Source organism: Grus americana, chromosome 2, assembly GCF_028858705.1.
Source record: "Grus americana isolate bGruAme1 chromosome 2, bGruAme1.mat, whole genome shotgun sequence".
Classification (NCBI taxonomy): Eukaryota; Metazoa; Chordata; class Aves; order Gruiformes; family Gruidae; genus Grus; species Grus americana.
In genome coordinates, this window is record NC_072853.1 from 81,550,133 (window position 1) to 81,567,368 (window position 17,236).

Below are 17,236 nucleotides of genomic sequence, written 5' to 3' on the forward strand. Positions count from 1 at the left end.
GATTTTTCTCTCTAAAGATGAGGATGAGTTTTTAGTACCACTTAAAAGGTCTGCTTTCAGCAACAGTAAATTGCTGTTGTCAAGTCCTGAGATTTATTTCAATTAAGCAATACTCAGTTTCAGCTTGAAGTTCCTCTTTGGGTAACTAAACTAATGCTTCACTTCTCAAAACAAGTTTTTAGTACCTTTTAAGGGAGAAACTTGCCAATAAGGTATCATAGGAGTTGCAAATACAGAAATCATCTGTTGAGTTTTTGAAATGCAAAAACGAAGTACCCATGATTATACGATTAGTCAGTCTTGTATGCAAAGAGTGGGAGAGACTGATTCTGTGTCTGTCCACTCTTTTTCCTGCAGTTTTCCATATGCCTTCTGGGACACAAGGAAAACAAAAGCAATCACGTGAAATGTGGGTGGGGAGGAGGATGTTACCTACTTGAGTATTTTCTTCTACTCTTCTAGCTAGACCAAATGGCCTTGCTTTCATTAAAGCTTAATTGTGCCCCTCACTGCACAGGTGAGGGCCAAAATGATTGGAAAGTGATGTAGGCAAAAGGAAACTTTCCTTGGAGAAAGCTGACTCTGACTGCTATTAAAGGGCTTGCTATGACTGCTTCTTGTCTTGGGGCTGATGGCACCATCAGTAGAAGCTATGTTTATTAGCCATAATCCAAAAAGTTATTTGTCAATTGTAAGCATATTGCTAGGTTGATTAATAATGTTCTCAGAACAGGCTGTTGGCATGTATGAGACCACTTTATCAAGGTAGTAATCAAATAATGTAATACAAAAAGAGAGTGCCAGAGATGAGCACTGGTGAGAGTTTTGGGAGCTTAAGGTAGAAGAATGAACACAACACTTGAATCTCACTGGGTTTATAGAGTTAAAAGTTACAAAGATGACTTGTTTGGCTTGCTCAAATCCAGCCACAGGGACTGGAACAAATGAAAACATTAAGGGAGGGTCAGGTGAGGTAAAATCGGCTTAGCTGACAGCTAGTGTGACTTTTTTGCTTCCTTTGTACTACTGATATGTTTCACTCTTGAGATTCTTTTTATTTTAAATATATATTTTTGTAACCATACAGAGTTGTCACTTGAGATAGACTTAAGCACCATGTGAATTCTAGACTGTCCTGGGTCCTCTGAGAGCAAGACCATAGGTTGTGAATTGAACATTCTTTCTCAGATTGCTTTGAAATGCACATTTTCACAAAAGACTTTGTGCAGAATGGTGAACAGTAGTAAACTAGCTCTTCTGTCTTGGGAGGACACGTCTCTCTTGTGTTCTTTTGGTTTGTTTTTCTGGGGGGATTGTTTTTTGTTGTTGGGGGTTTTTTTGGTGGTTTTTTTTAAAACTAATAGATCACTCAGGGCTTTTAGTAAAAATTAATAAAAAAAAGTTAAATGGTAAAATCCATCAACTGTCCAATCAATTTAACAGCCCTAATAGACAAGGTAAAGACTCTAAATAGGGATGAGGCAGTAGAGTAGGTAAAACGTATTCATTCCAGTTTCTGGTAGGTCTGAATAATCATAGTTTAAGCAAACCATGGATTTGTGATGTTCTTGAAGTTCAGGGAATGTACAGCTGTGGAATCTGGCCAGACTAGGGGGATGTTTTTTGAGTGCACATCCGTAAGGGAATCTTTCTGGTGCCAGAAGAGTTAATGCTTAGGCACATTGTCTGGATGGCACCAACCTCAGAAGAGGCTGAAAAGGCAAAATGTGTTCAGGCTATTTCCAGCTTCTGAGGAGCACTCTGAAGTCAACAAGATGAAGTAGAACAGGCTAGATGTGTGACCCTTAAGAAGGAAGAAATAAATAGATTTTAAAAAGCAGTCAGCTGGTGAGGTGTTAATACAGCAAGAAGTGCGTTCATGTCAATGGATCCTGAACTAAAGGAATAGACAGTTGTGTTACTGCAAAGAAGCAAATCTTATTTCACTCTTGATACTTATAGGGGGTGCTGAACTTAAGATTGGTAAAGAAATTGCTCCAATTAAGTTGGTGCTACTAGAGAACTAGGTCCAGTTCAGAGCTCCATGCTTAATTTTATAATGGAGAACATCCAGATGAAAATGACATGGCTGTAAGGGGAAGTTGAAGGCATGGGCATTTACTATGAGAAAGTGAAGGTAAATGAAAAGTAACAGAGGAAAGAAGATGGTGTTGGTGTTTGACTATATAGTCTTGCAGTAAGATTCTCCAGGTCCACCATGAAAAATGTAGAGGGGAGAGAGGATAAATCTGAAGAAAGTTAGAGTAAAATAATATTGCATTTCTTCCAGTGCTGATAGCAATAGTTAAATAGTTACCTGAGAATATTTTGAGGATCCTTGCAGTGGAAGAACAGGTTAAATGCTTTCCTTAATCGTAGTCTGGATGTTGCTGAGTTTATTTTTTTCCAAGGGAAGAGACCAGGTGATACCTTTAGTTATTCTGCAGCCCTCATCTTTGAAGTTAGGATTCCCAAACTGAGAGTTTTACTCTTGCCACAAGAGTCAGAATAGAAGGGATGTTAGAAAACATTTAAATCATTAAATCAGGTGTTATTTCATACGTTAATACTACAACTGGTCTTGATGACCATTTGTGTGTGAAGTGGCAGATGATTTGGAAATTCCATTGCTAACATATTTTCATCACAGACAAATAGTTCAGACTTAACTACAGTCTCTACAGAGGTGCCAGTTATGATGTTTATGGACCATGTCACTGGGGTGGTTGTTTTTAACACTGAATGTTTAATAGTCTCTGTGTCAGAAAACTGTTTGAAATCTTAAAGCTACACAAACATTTTCTAAATGGGTCTGGGAAAATCAGGGAATAAAATAGAACCTTCAGGGCATCTGCCAGCTTTATTTTGTATTGAGTGTGATAGAAGTTCAGTTAAGCTGGCAGGCTGTCACCTGTATTTTCCCCTGTGTACTTGCCTTTCAGGCACAGACCAAAGAATGACACAGTGTACTACAGCTTGTGTTAGGCTACACATCTGTGTTGCCTTGCTGAGCAATATTTTTTTTATATGTACACTCCCTTTAGGGAATAATTCTGCAACGAAGAGCTTTCCAGATATTGTAAGGTGTCTTTTCAGCTTCTGGCTAAAGGGCATTGTGAGAGAAAATAGTCGTACTAAGTACATTCGTGTACTTACTGTAGGTATTGTAATGCAGTTACTTGAGTTGTTCCTTTTTTAGTTTTGTTACAATACTTGTGTAACACAATGAAAGAAATGCAGCATCATTTCAGCTCTTCACTTTTTAGACAGTTGATAAACATTTAGAAGCTGCAGAAGTTTCATGCAGATTCACATGACATAAATGAGATGGCTGAATAAATCTTTAACGGTTATTATCTGCTAGCTGTTGCTTCTTTAACTAAAACCAGGATGTAAATCCATGCAATGAATAAGACGTCAGTCCCTAGGGAATGAGGACCAGCTTACTTGGAACAGTGCTTCTCAAGCAGCACACAAACATGCATTTGTCGCATAATAAAGACAGTAGTCCTGCTGATCCTTTTAGAAAATAAAACAAAATTTGTTAACCTTCAAGGATCAATTAAAGACAGTCCAATTGTAGTGAGTTGCTGTTTGAGATTCTTTTCCTCCTTAACTAAATCTGTCTCTTCTGGGTGATTGCATTCTTAAAATACTGAAACTTCAACCTTTAGTACATGTATATCAGGTAGTGAGGGATATGATGGGGTGGGAAGGTTGAGATTATTGTAAGATTTCTTTTTTTTTTCCTTTTTTGAGGAAAGGAATGTGGTATACATAGCTTGGAAAGTGTTCAACTGTCAGTATATTAATTCATATTCATACCGCTACAGGCGGTATTCTTCCACACTTGTGAAGCTAGATTGCCATGGGGAAATGAATGCATTTTAACCACAGCTCAATTTTGATTTGTTTAACTTCACATTTATGGTGCCCTGTCCTTCATATCTAACTGACATTCCAGAATTTTCAAAATTCCTTTATTACTATACACACACAGTTCAAATGACAGTCTAATAGAGCCTTTATTCTTTCTCTTTTGACACGGTTTTTTCACACACTGTAAATAGTTGTTATCTCAATGTCAGATTTACTTCTGCATGCTACATTCTGATTTCCAAAGTGTGCCTTTTGCTGCAAGTACAGAAAAATGGCCATAGAGATTGTGGTGGGTTCACCCTGGCAGGATGCCAGGTGCCCCCCAAAACTGCTCTGTCACTCCCCTCCTCCACTGGACAGGGGAGAGAAAATATAACAAAAGGCTTCTGGGTCGACATAAGGACAGGGAGAGATCACTCACGAGTTACCGTCACGGGCAAAACAGACTCGACATGGGAAAACTAATTTAATTTATTACCAATCAAATCAGAGTATGGTAATGAGAAATAAAACCAAATCTTAAAACACCTCTCCCCACCCCTCCCTTCTTTCCGGGCTCAACTTCACTCCCGATTTCTCTCCCTCCTCCCCACCAGTGGCACAGAGGGATGGGGAATGGGGGTTGTGGTCAGTTCATCACACATTGTCTCTGCCACTCCTTCCTCCTCAGGGGGAGGACTCCTCACACCCTTCCCCTGCTCCAGCGTGGGGTCCTCCACAGGAGACAGTTCTCCACCAACTTCTCCAACGTGAGTCCTTCCCGCAGGCTGCAGTTCTTCACAAACTGCTCCAGCATGGGTCCCTTCCATGGCATGCAGTCCTTCAGGAACAGACTGCTCCAGCATGGGCTCCTCTCTCCACAGGGCCACAGGTCCTGCCAGGAGCCTGCTCCAGCATGGGCTTCCCACAGGGTCACGGCCTCCTTCAGGTGCCTCCACCTGCTCTGGCGTGGGGTCTTCCATGGGCTGCTGGTGGATATCTGCTCCACCATTAACCTCCATGGGCTGCAGGGGGACAGCCTGCCTCACCATGGTCTTCTCCAGGGGCTGCTGCAGGGGAATCTCTGCTCTGGCGCCTGGAGCACCTCCTCCCCCTCCTTCTGCACTGACCTTGGTGTCTGCAGCATTGTTCCTCTCACATCTTCTCACCTCTCTCTCCTAGCTGCTGTTGTGCAGCTCTGAAAGAGCTACTCAGAAACCTTTTTGGTGGTGTAGTTGGTCTTGTTTCTGACTTTGCAGGGATCAGAAACTCTCGATTGCTTCCTTTGAAAAATATTATTTGTTCATACAGAATCAGAGCAGGAACAGATTTTTAGACACTTTAGGCCAAAATGCATATGTCAGCTAAAAGGAAAGAAAATTAGAGTGACTAAGAGCCATTACTGAGTAATGCCAGTGTGCTAGAGAATCTTTCTGATCTTCGACCTTATTTGTCTCATTTTCAGTGCTAATTCTGAGGTGATATAGGGGCAGGAAAATACAATGTAAAACTGTTGAACTCCTTAGAACTCAGAATTCTGTATTTTGTTATTTAAAAAGTATAAATACTTTCAAAGTTGATGTAAAGATTTGTAGAATAGTGCACACATGCATACCATGGATAGATTAAGATATATTGTGTGTGTCTGAATGTCTTGTTGACTTGAACATCTGTAAACATTCTTACTGAGCCTGTTGCAAAGTATGGTTAGCTTTTCCTCTTCATTGTAATAATGAGTCTTCATATAATGCAACTTTAAGCTGACTGTTAACGTTAGCTTGAGACTGTCTGGTCATTTCAAGTTGTCCTTCTCCCTTGTCAGTAGTACAGATAGGCTGTTACATTACACACCTAGATTCCAAAGTTAGGCATCCACAAACTTGGCAAATAAAACCAGTCTGTTAAGCAGTACTGTAATAAAGAAGAATTTTATAGAAGTATACCTCTGTATTTTAAGTGGTCTGCTCACTCCTGCTAATTTTTTCCTCCTTCTTCTCCATAGAATGTGTATGTAAACATAAACCGCATCATGTCAGTAGCAAATCGCCTGGTCGAGTCTGGCCATTATGCTTCACAGCAAATAAAACAGATTGCTAGTCAGTTGGAGCAAGAATGGAAGGCATTTGCTGCAGCCTTGGATGAACGTAGCACGTTACTGGATATGTCCTCCATCTTCCATCAGAAAGCTGAACAGGTTAGTGAATGGGGAGGGTGCTAACAAAAGTTTCTGTGCTGGAATGGTGAGTTATACTGTTTGCTTTTGATTTAGACAGAGGTGCGAGAGAGTAATTGAAAAGGTCTGCAAGAAAGCCAGAGCATTCATTTCTGCCGATTTCAGCTGATACGCAAACAAAAACTTGTTCTCCTCAGACGGCCTGCTGCCCTTATATTCTCCACAAAATGCCTCGCCCATATCAATGCAAGATAAAACTTAGCCAAATTAGATAAGTGAATCAAAATGAAGTGGACATGAATGCTTAACTGTGTCAAGCTTTTAAGTTGAAAGAAAGGGAAAAATTTAGCACAGTCAGTATCAATATAATGCCTTTCCTACATCCAGAAATCATCACTTGTTCTGATGTCCTCACCACTCCACCCTAATCCGTCCTTGAGTGATTTAACTCCTAGTAATTGCTTATAGAAAACTAAGTTGAACTGGCCTGAAAGTTGAGAAGTTAATTAACTGTCTTCTGAATCTGAAATTGTGGTGGGAGATGTTTACTTAGTATCCCATAAGAGATTCCTCCTGTATTAAACAAAAATTTTCGCTGTAGGCCCATACCAATTATTTTAATTAAGTCATTAACTGTGTGTAACTGCCAGAGAAGAGGTCCATGTAGGGGAAATAGGAATAAATATCCCCAAGTTAATAGTCTTGATGGTGAACGCATGTTTTCCCCTCAAGGGAATTCAGTTCAAAAGGAGTTGCTATGTGTGTGCTGTTGAGTCACCCATTGATATTATAGACTCTTTGCTCTGTACATCTCTGGTGAATTTGGAGAGCAGAGGTTCTTGGATGGTTGTGGCTGGCTGAAGCTCTGGTGTGCTGTATGGCTGCTGTAGCTACTTTTCTTTCCATTGCCTTGCTAAATTGGATCCAAGAAAAGGTCTCATGTCTGATACAACTTTAATTTGGAATAAATGAAGGAACCACTTGGGAGGTGATAACTGCAGAAATAGAGAGAGGCAGCACACTTTATTTTAAGAAGTTTTCCAGATTTCTACTATACAGATATTCAACTTCATGAATGTCCAGAAATTAGAAATGTGAATGTATTAAAATGCAAATACACATTGCTTTTCATTATGTTAGTGGTCATATTGGTTTAACTGTCTTTAGACAGACAAAGGTAAAGTATATAAACTGATGCCACTATCATAAGTATTTTTAGCAGGTTTTATGGAAAAGCCACATAAAAAGGAAAGAAAGGAATTGTTTTCTGGTATAAAAGCCACCAACCAGCGTGAACCATTTGATAGACACAGTGTGGTACCTTATCGGTATTGATGCTTTTCTAATTGATTGGGTTATTCAGGTTTACATTTAAGCACTGTCAGCCATACACATAGGAGAGATATGGTGAAATATGAACAGATAGGTATACCCTGACTCAAGTGCTGTCCTTTTTCATAGGAAAATTATGTTCATCAGAAGTCAGGGGAGTAAATTCTATGTGTGTGCTGGGCAACTGTGATAAGGGTTGGTGTTACCTTCTTTAGCACTAAATGTAAGTGCAAATAGGAGGAAAGAGAAGAATGAGAGAAAATAGTGCAGCATCTGCTGGGCTTAATTTACTTGCTCTTTAATTGCTCCTTCTGTGGCTTTCATTTTATGATTAACTGTGATTGATTGTCATAGTTGCTGTGTAAGGTACCTGGCTGTGATATATTAGCTGTTTCATTAACAGTGGAGAGTGAGTTCAAGGAAAGAGGGGTTTGGAATGAGAGGAGTGACCCCTTTAGAGACTGGTGATGCTTGACCTACATAAAAAGATGATTAAAAAAATAAGCAGCCAAAGAAATAACACACCCTTCTTGAATGCATGTGTTCTCTTGTAAGTGACAGGTAAGTGTTGTTGCCTGCTGTCAGAACAGTGCAGACTGCACCCAGCTATCAGTGCCTGCTGACTGATGCAAGAGGTGTAGCTTTATGGTCCCACATGGAGCTTCTTTTAATGTTCAGTGCTTAACGTTAGAGATTTTTAAAATTGTCCGGTTGAAATGAGAATTAAGTAAGTATCTTTAGAGTTAAGTACTCTGTCACCCTTCCTCCCAGCTTTCAAACAATAACGGAGTACCAGAAATGGCTGTGGATTACTTTTTCCTCAGAAGACTACATGTGCTCCAGGAATTAAGATATGTATGGTGAGAGAAATGGCTTGGTCTCTTAAAAGTTTGAAGCTTGAATTTGACATGAATAGAGGACAAATTTAGTTTACGGCTACCACATGTGCTTGGCTGTACTAAGTTTTAACAGCTATAAAAACTCCTAGAAAAACAGATTCTTTTTTCTTCTTTCCTTTCCTAGCATAACAAGGGTATAAAATTCATGCCCCCTAGCTGTCAAAAGTAAGTTGACAGAACTTACGCTGTGCTTACAGCTATGATGGCAGTTTCTTGTCTGTCAAGACAGCTTGAGCTTCAGAGATAAATTGTCTACAGATGAGATTCTGTTGCAGTATCCTCAATTTCCCCTGAAAGGCTTGACTTGAGCAGCTATGCTGACATAGCTGTGTGTTCAGAGTTCAGTGTTAGTCCTAAGAGACCCCCACTTAAGTTGTAAATCCCTTACATGCTTGCTGCTGTGGTAGCTTGCCAAATGGATTTAGTGCTCTCTGCATGTAGAAGTTAGTACTTTGGGGACTGAGGTGTGAATTTGCTGTGTTCTAACACAGCTTTGCCTCCTTGATGATCTCTTTCCAGCAGAAGACAACTATGGAGTATTTCAGTGAGCAGTTCACCATTCATTGTTTGTGTGTTGTGTGTGTATGCACATGTATGCAAAGTAACTTGGTTTTCTTTGAAGACTTAAAAAAAGGTTAGGTGATACCTCATGACACCATGAGTATCTGCACAGGGAGTTGAGGGGTAAGAGCTGAGGGTTTGGGCTTGAAAGTTGTAGCATGTTTTAGCTCTTTGTGTAGACAAGACCTTAATTGGCTTTCATGCATCTGAAGTGGTGAAGTAAACTTTTTCTTAGCTGCAAAGTCAAGAAGAGGAGCAAGAGTAAACTTGAAGCGTCACTATTGCCAACAGTTTAATTGGTTCTGAAGGCTGCCCACATACAACTAAGCCTGCCTGTGAACGGCTTAAACTGTTCCATATAACTAAAAGCACAAGCATAGTCAGACTTGAATATTTGTTTCTACTCTGAGATAAGCTTCACTTTGGTCAGTTCAGAGAGAAATACATTAAACACTTTTCCCTTAAAAACAGTCTTTTCAGTGTCTGTCACACAGATGCCGATACTTTTGTATATTACCAACGTGTGTGTACTTATTGATAGAATCCAAAATTAAGCAGATTTTTTTTTCTCTGTTGCAGTACATGAGCAATGTGGACTCATGGTGTAAAGCCTGTGGTGAGGTGGAGCTTCCCTCAGAACTGCAAGATTTAGAAGATGCTATCCATCATCATCAAGGGATATATGAGCATATTACCTTGGCTTACTCTGAGGTAAGCGTCTTGTTTCCTTAGGTTGCTTACTTGATAAAATGGTGTAATGTTAAGGATGGGTCATCAACTGGCATTGCTTGTTGCATAGTGCATTAGTTGGAAACTCAAGTGCCAGGCTTCTTTTTTAATTTGGTACACTGGACTTTGTTGCTATTGTTCGAAAGTTAAGTTTTAAGTCTTCCTCTTAATCTTCTGAGAGAAATTTAAAAGGCAAGATGGGACCATGTGTGGTACTAACAACCCATAGAGTGTACTAAGTATTTTTTAATTTACATTTGCATATTACTACCTTTTAATAGCAGTATGATAATATCATTTAAACACTTACTCGAAGGGAAGCTAGCTGTGGGTATTCTTTGGGAAAGTATTCTGTTGGCATGGATTTCTTTAAGTGTGTTTTGAAAAGCCGTCTCTGAAACTGCCTCACAAAAAAGGCTTAACTGCCAAATGATGTCACTTAACAAGCCGGAAGTTATATACTTAGTTCTGCCAACTTCAAAGACACTTAAATGAGCCAGCATGCCTCTGTAGTTGGTATTCCTAAGATTAGCATATATATCCTATGCTGCTGCTTTAATCTTGGATTCTGCACACAATGAAGTAATAATATTGCTTAGTATTTCTAATAGATGTCTTTACAACTTAAGATAAAATGCTTATTCTGAAGGTGGCCTAGAAAGTGATGACTACAGTATCTATCTATTGTTTTTCTTCAAATATTGAGTTCTCTCCTGTGCTTTAGTTAGCTGAAGTGAGAAATCAAATGGGTTTAGACTTCAGTATTAGGTAATAGGTGTTTTCTGTATTTCCTGTTGAGTTTTTCTTGCTTTCTTTTTCCTGGGTTGTTCTCATCACATGCTAAAACTATTTTTGCTGTTCAATTGGGCTGATGTTATTCTGGATTAAATACAGTAGTTTCTGTTTTCATGAAAAGTTGCATAAAAGTATGCGATTAAAGCATGGTAAAAAATGATCAGTGGACACAGTGTAGCTTGGGCCTCAGCCTGCACTTTCTTTTAAAAGAAGGAGGTCATATGGGATTGAAATAATGTTTGTGATTTATACATTATATTAAAGATAAAACCACTTTCTGATGAACCAGTTCTATTTATGGGCAACTGAATCAGAAGTCTGGTCACATTTCTTTTAGAAGTAGAGGAGGGTAAGATTAGTGCTTATGAACAGTCCTATTGCTGGTATGTCAAAACTGGATTTTTTTGAGTATCTGCCATCTTAGGGCCTGCATAAACTTTATTACCATGAGTCAGATGTCCAGAGTTCACATCAGTTGTTGTTCTTTTGTGTAAAATACACATGGATATCTCCATTCCTGATACATGCCACCTTGCTATGGCAACTAATCTAACGACAATACGGAAGCACACCTTTGGTGATAAAACTTGTGATCTTACCACACATACCTGTTCTAACTCATTCTCGAGAGCATGTTTTGTAGGAAGGTTTCTTTTCTTCATAATGACCTGTCTTCTTTGGGATGATCCTGTTGTAAAACAAGGGGCAGAAATGTAGCATGTTTATAGTAGATTTATATGAAGAGAGGCAATCTGAGGTGCATGTTCCGTGAGTGTGCAGCAAGCAATAAGGTGGCTAGGGCTGTCTAAAATAATGATGATAAAGCATTGAAGTTAAAATGGTGGGGGCTTTTGGGTTGGTTTTGTTTGTTTTGGATTGGGGGGGTTGTGTTTTTTCATCAGGGATATGACTGGATTAGAGCCTGCTGTTAAGTGTAAATGAGTACTGTGGATTACCATGTTGAATACTGTTTGCTTCCTGGTGATGCATAATGAAAAGAAATTAGATGCGTAGATTATAGGATTGCTCTGGCAAATACCTTGAAAATTTATTTAGGATTTCAAAGCTGTAGCTTTTGACTTTGGGACAGCTAGTGATTTTAACAAAATCCTCATTGGTACTGCTTAAAAAAAAAAAGGTGCTTTTCTTCTGATTTCACATCAGAATTGATGCAGAAATAATAGTTGTATGTGTATGTACAAGTCATGTTCCTCCTCTGGACAGAAAGTTTTATTTTGCCTTATTTAAACATGCATTCCTTTTTGAAGATTGATAGAGTTGTCTTTCTGCAAAGATATTACAGACCTGTTGCTTATCATTATTAGATGTATGACTTCATTTCTGTTACAGCACGGAGCTCCTTTCATTTTTGTGATGAATGAACAGTGGGGGGAGAGGGGAACACTGTGGAAATTACAACACTTTGTCATTCATTTTAGATTACAGTGTCTTGACAACACAACTTGGTTGCAAAGTACAAGACTAATTTTAAGAGAGTAAATGCTTTTAAGACTAGACAGTCTGATTTTACTGAGGGTAATTACTGTATATTAGTAGAAAAGTAACTTTCTAGTTTACAAGCTTAGATAACCAGTGTACTTGAAAATCCAATAGCTGTTCCTTAAATGAAGTTATTTATGTAAATCAATTTATATATCTCACTGAAATCTTAAGGTAGTCATGCACTGGGAAGGAAGAAAACTTTACTATCTTAACACCAAAGAGGAAATGTGCATGATCATTTGTTTGTAAAGCTAATAAACTAATCAGATCAAGGGCCTGTCACAATTCCGCGCCCCCCCCCCCCCCCCCCATTTTCATGGACTCTGGAGACATAATTGAAGTCCATTATCTTGAAATATTTCCAAGACTTGTACTAGATAATTGCTTTGGATACTGAAAAGAAAAAACCATCATTGCAATAACTACTATGGATTATACTCTTTTTCTGCCTGACTTCACTTTATAGGAGCTACTTTTCTAAGTGAGCTTCATTCTCTGTGTTGATACTTAGTACTAAAATGAGAAAGCTTAAATTGGAACTAAGAAATAAACTCACTTGTAAACTAATTATTAGAAAAGAATTTTCATTCAGATCTGTGTGACTACTGAATAGCAAATTTTAAATGTGCCTAGATTTAGTGAAAATTGTTGAAAATAGCCACTGGGGGAAGGCCTTGACAAATTTTCTGTTTCTGACATGGTGCTGATTTGATGGATTCAGACTATTGTTTACACTCCAGTCTTGTGGCTTTGGATTAATTTTTTCTGCCTGTAGATGGGCTATTAGAAAAGTTCTTTACAGATAGCTGAATTATACTGAATTGTAACAGTTCTCTGAGCTTCATGCTAAAAGTTACAGAATAGTTAAACGGCAATGAAAAGTGCTTTCAACAGCCTTGGCAAGTGCTAAACATTAATAGTGACCAGATAAGATACGGTTATTGTTTTTCAATTAGCATGAAAGGTAAATCTGAATATTTTTGCTGTGGTTTGAATCACAGAAAACAACAGTTAGAAATGACTAATATTTCTTCTTGGCATCAGTAGTTAAACACATTTTAGAAAAGAGTATCTTTCTGTGCTGCATGGAAAGATTTTAAGTGCTTTAATCAGGATTAACTTTGCTATAACGACAGTTTGCCTCTGGTTTACCAGTAACAGTAAGAATTTAGAAGTTGTAAATCATTTCAGATCAAATCATGTCCTAAGTTTATATCTGTTAGTCTATATGTGTTGATCAAATTAATATTAACATATAGAAAGTAACCTCCCTGCTCACCTTTACAGCAAATGGAGAGATATGCTCCGGGAAGGATAATTCTGGGCAAATACTCTACTTTAGGTGCTTTGTTGACTAGAGAAAGAGATGAAGGATATTTATTCTAAGTTAGACTTGACCTGTTTAAAAAAATCACATTAAAGGAAAAGCACTCTTAAGGTAATCGAAAAATTGAAAGACAGGCTGTTATTTAGAAGAGCACTACTTCTTAAAATTGTCTTACACAGAGGCAGAATATACTTTTTTTTTTCCCTCTAACAGCTGCATGTAATGATGCCTGGGATAAAAAAAAAATCTTCATTACTGCTCCCCCAGTTCTTAAAGACATCTAAAGTGGGGAGAGGGTTTGGGGAATGAAATAATAGTCTAACAAGCTTTTGACAAGACAAGTAATTCTTTGTCCTTTTTGGTGGTCAGGTGAGCCAAGATGGAAAGTCACTGCTTGACAAACTTCAGAGACCTTTGACTCCTGGGAGTTCCGATTCCCTCACTGCATCTGCAAACTACTCAAAGGCAGTTCATCATGTTCTGGATGTCATCCATGAAGTACTGCACCACCAACGCCAACTGGAAAATATTTGGCAGCATCGAAAGGTCCGCTTGCACCAGCGGCTTCAGCTGTGCGTTTTTCAACAAGACGTTCAACAGGTAGGTTTTATTTCATAGACTCTGTCAGCCTGTGATTTGAAGCTGGTTGCATTGACAGGTGGGTTTTAATTGCTAAACCCTGTGTTCGTTCATTCAACGATTGGATAAGTGCATGGGATTGACTGATTCCAGGTTCTGTGTGTTATCAGAGGATATTGGTTGTTACAGGTAGAAATTATATTTGTAAGTTAACTCTACTTCAGATTTTTCTTTTTTAAAATTCATGTCTTTATTTACTTTAAGTCAGGATGAAGAACGACTTTTATTATAGATGGCTATTCTGAGCTGACATTCACATTCTAGGTAAAATTTTGGATTTGGAAGCATCAGAAAGATTTGTAGGAGTAACACACAAAAAATTAACAGTGTTATTCTGTAACAGATTTTTGGTTTCAAATCCTCAGTGATACTTAGTTGACTTAATCACGTTTCTTTAAAATCTGAGAGTAGTGTACTAAAGATTATAAAAATTACAGATAAGATTACTTTCTGACAATGATGCTGTTTTTGAATTAATGGCTATTAGCTGCCATATTTTTATTATTATGATGACATCCATTAAAGTTAGTAGTTAAGTACAGGCATAAATATCTCTGACCTGGTTTTAGCTTAAAAAGATAAAGCTGTATTGAATTCCTTTATTGATAGATTTTTAATAAACAGAAAATGTTTGCCTTAGCCTGCAATTGACAAAAACATTAGTAATTTATCCCTTAATAGCTAATCTTTAGCTTAATAGCTAAAAAAGTAAAGATGGCCAGTATTTGCTGATCATGTTCTTTTATTTCAGTATAAAGGTGTTCACAAATCAGGAACTTCCGAATGGGGTTTTTAGGTAGCCAGTCATACCTTCTGGTTAAACTAATCTTGTTTCTTCCAAATTAGTTGCACTTTAAGCCAAATTTCTTGTACTTCCTGTTTCAGGAAGATGCCGGATGTGAGTAGTTGGGAGTGAAATAACCTGGTTTCCGTTATTTACAGTAGTTGAAAAAGATACTTAATTCAGGGAGGTGGTGGGGAGACTGAGCAATCTTGTTAGCTCAACTTTTCTTCTAGAAGTAGTACCTATGTCTTTGTGTATGTTAAAGGAAAAAAAACTTAAATACTTAGGCAGTGAATTAAGTGTAAAATTATTGAAACTTTATTACTTAATTTTTGATGTTAAAAAGAGGCATATATTGAAAGGCATGCAGTTATCCAGCTTCTCAACAGTCAGATGTGAAGGAAGGATGAAGAAAGGTATGAAAAATGTTAGCTGACAAAAAAAAAAGTAAAAGAAAGCAGAGTCAATATTATGAATGGTCAGGAAGGGCATAGAGAGCCAACCTGAAAACACTGTTACGCCATTGTGTAAATCCTAGACGCTCTTCATCAAGATTACTACATAAATAGTAGCTAGTCAGGAGGGTCCAGTGCTGGTACTTTCATGACTAGTCAGTGAAGGGCACTTGTCAAAACTGATGAGGCACAGTCCACAAATGAATTGCCTTTTAAACTTAAAAAGCTTCATAAGTAATCTTCAGAAACTGAAATTAACACAGTGGCTTGCGTCTTATAGGGAAGAATGTAGGTCCTCTCAGTGGCAGCCTAGTGCTAACAACTGCGGATTGAATCCTGGAACTTTCTCCCCTAGTTTGAATTCAATTCAAGTAGGACCTACTTAGGTAACTGTGGACCAGTAATCTCCTTAGGTTATTTGCCAGATACATAATTCAGGTTTCAGGCCTGTAGGCCAGGCTTCAGGCAGTTTATTTCCTGGGGGAAGGTGTTCATTAAATGCTACAGAAGGTCTTATTGTGCTGTTCCTACTCTTTGCCTTTATTCTCTTGGGAGTCATAAAATGTTCGTGGGAGATTTGTCATTTTCTGCTCCTTCCTAAGTCATGGCTCTCGGAGTGGAGGAGTTAACTCTGAGACTGCTTTCTTCTTTGAAGTTGGCAAACAACCCTTCATTAGACTCAAGTCATTGTAGCATCACTGTCAGGTTCTTTAGCAAGAAGCTGGATTTTCCTTCTCTGTATGAGACCTGTCAGCCCTTGGAACTGGTGTACTTAGCATCAAATAGTCACAGGTTTGAAAACACCAAAGAGGACAGCTTTACCGATTTTTATAACTTCCAGTGCCAAGAATGTGCTATCCAAATCATGCATGTAGATTATGAGTGTACCAGAAGTTTTCAGTATGAACCAATTGGCTCAAGAGAGTTGATCCATCTAGGCTCATTATTCAGTACATGCCTTACCTACTGGTCGGAGAAATTTCTTTCTTCCTGTTTATGCCTCTGGTTTCTCTATATGCTTTGCAAGGCAGATCTTGCATTAAGATACGAAGATATCCTCATGACAAATTGAAGCTGCAGCCTTTGATACTAATGCACATCTTTATCAACCACTTTAGATTTCAAACTAGATTTTATGTACAGAGATGCAGCAACTGCTTGCCGTGTTCCTAAGCTCTTCCCTTAATATCCAGTAGTTATCACTGCCAGAGACTTGGTTGTCCTTTGGGTTATCCCTGTCATGGCTGTTAACATCTACTTTGGAGGCTTCTGAAATGTTGCATGTGGAAGTATAGCTCTTGTTATGTTACTTTAACTTAAGTTTCAGATATTGGTGAATTTTAGGCACAGCTGTATGAATCACAATGTAAACTGTGGTTAATGTTCCCTTTTGTGATACAACTTTTCATACTTACAGCATGATCTGCACTGAAATGTAAGACAATGATAATTCAACATCCATACCAGACAAATTAATCTAACAGCCAAGAGCCTTGCCTTAAAGATAATGGCAACCACGTAATGGTATTTCCCTGGAATAGCCTTGCTTTGTCAGATTGTAGCTCCCTCAGCTTTGAAAATCCATCAGGGGAAGAAGTGATCTTGAATAATAAGGGTTCTTTTTTCTTGCAAAACAAAACCAGAACAACCTTATCAGATCATCTAATTTATCTGGGAAATGTTAGCTCTTCAGTTGAATAATCATTGACACCATTCAGTGCATGAAATTACTTGGTTTTGAGGTGTTTGTTAAATTTATATCCAAGACAATTCTGGAATGATTTATGTAGAGCTCCAAAACAACTTCCTAAAATACTTTAGTTTTCATTTGCATATTCTCTCGGGCTTCTTAGTCTTTGTTCAAACCTTAAAAAATTCAATTAAGATTATCTATCTGGATTTAGAAACTAGCATGAAAACCTTCTTTTAGTTATTGTCAATAAAGTTAAATGTTAATTTTCATGTGAAAATTAACTAAATGCAGCTTTCTTTCAGTGTTTATAGTTAAATTGCACATAGTGGCACGCAACCAAGTGCATTGTAAGTGAATCTATAACTGTCCTTTAGCATGAGTCTGTGATTTCCTCCTTTTCCCTCTGCTGGCGTAGTTTTCTGCTGAATTAATGAAATAAATCACTTCATGGAAGTGTTAAGTGAGTAACAGAGCTGAGTTGGAGGAGG

At 38.2% G+C, this 17,236-nt stretch overlaps 1 protein-coding gene across 3 annotated transcripts in view; it reads left to right on the forward strand.

Annotated features, from left to right (window-relative positions):
- The window catches only part of TRIO (trio Rho guanine nucleotide exchange factor), a 255,922-nt gene that overhangs the window by 90,832 nt on the left and 147,854 nt on the right, over positions 1–17,236 (forward strand). For all 3 annotated transcript variants that reach the window (XM_054814119.1, XM_054814117.1, XM_054814118.1), the window contains exons 7-9: positions 5,861–6,052; positions 9,403–9,534; positions 13,547–13,777. In XM_054814119.1, coding sequence (XP_054670094.1) covers positions 5,861–6,052; positions 9,403–9,534; positions 13,547–13,777 — 555 coding nt within the window. The remainder of the gene's footprint in view (positions 1–5,860; positions 6,053–9,402; positions 9,535–13,546; positions 13,778–17,236) is intronic.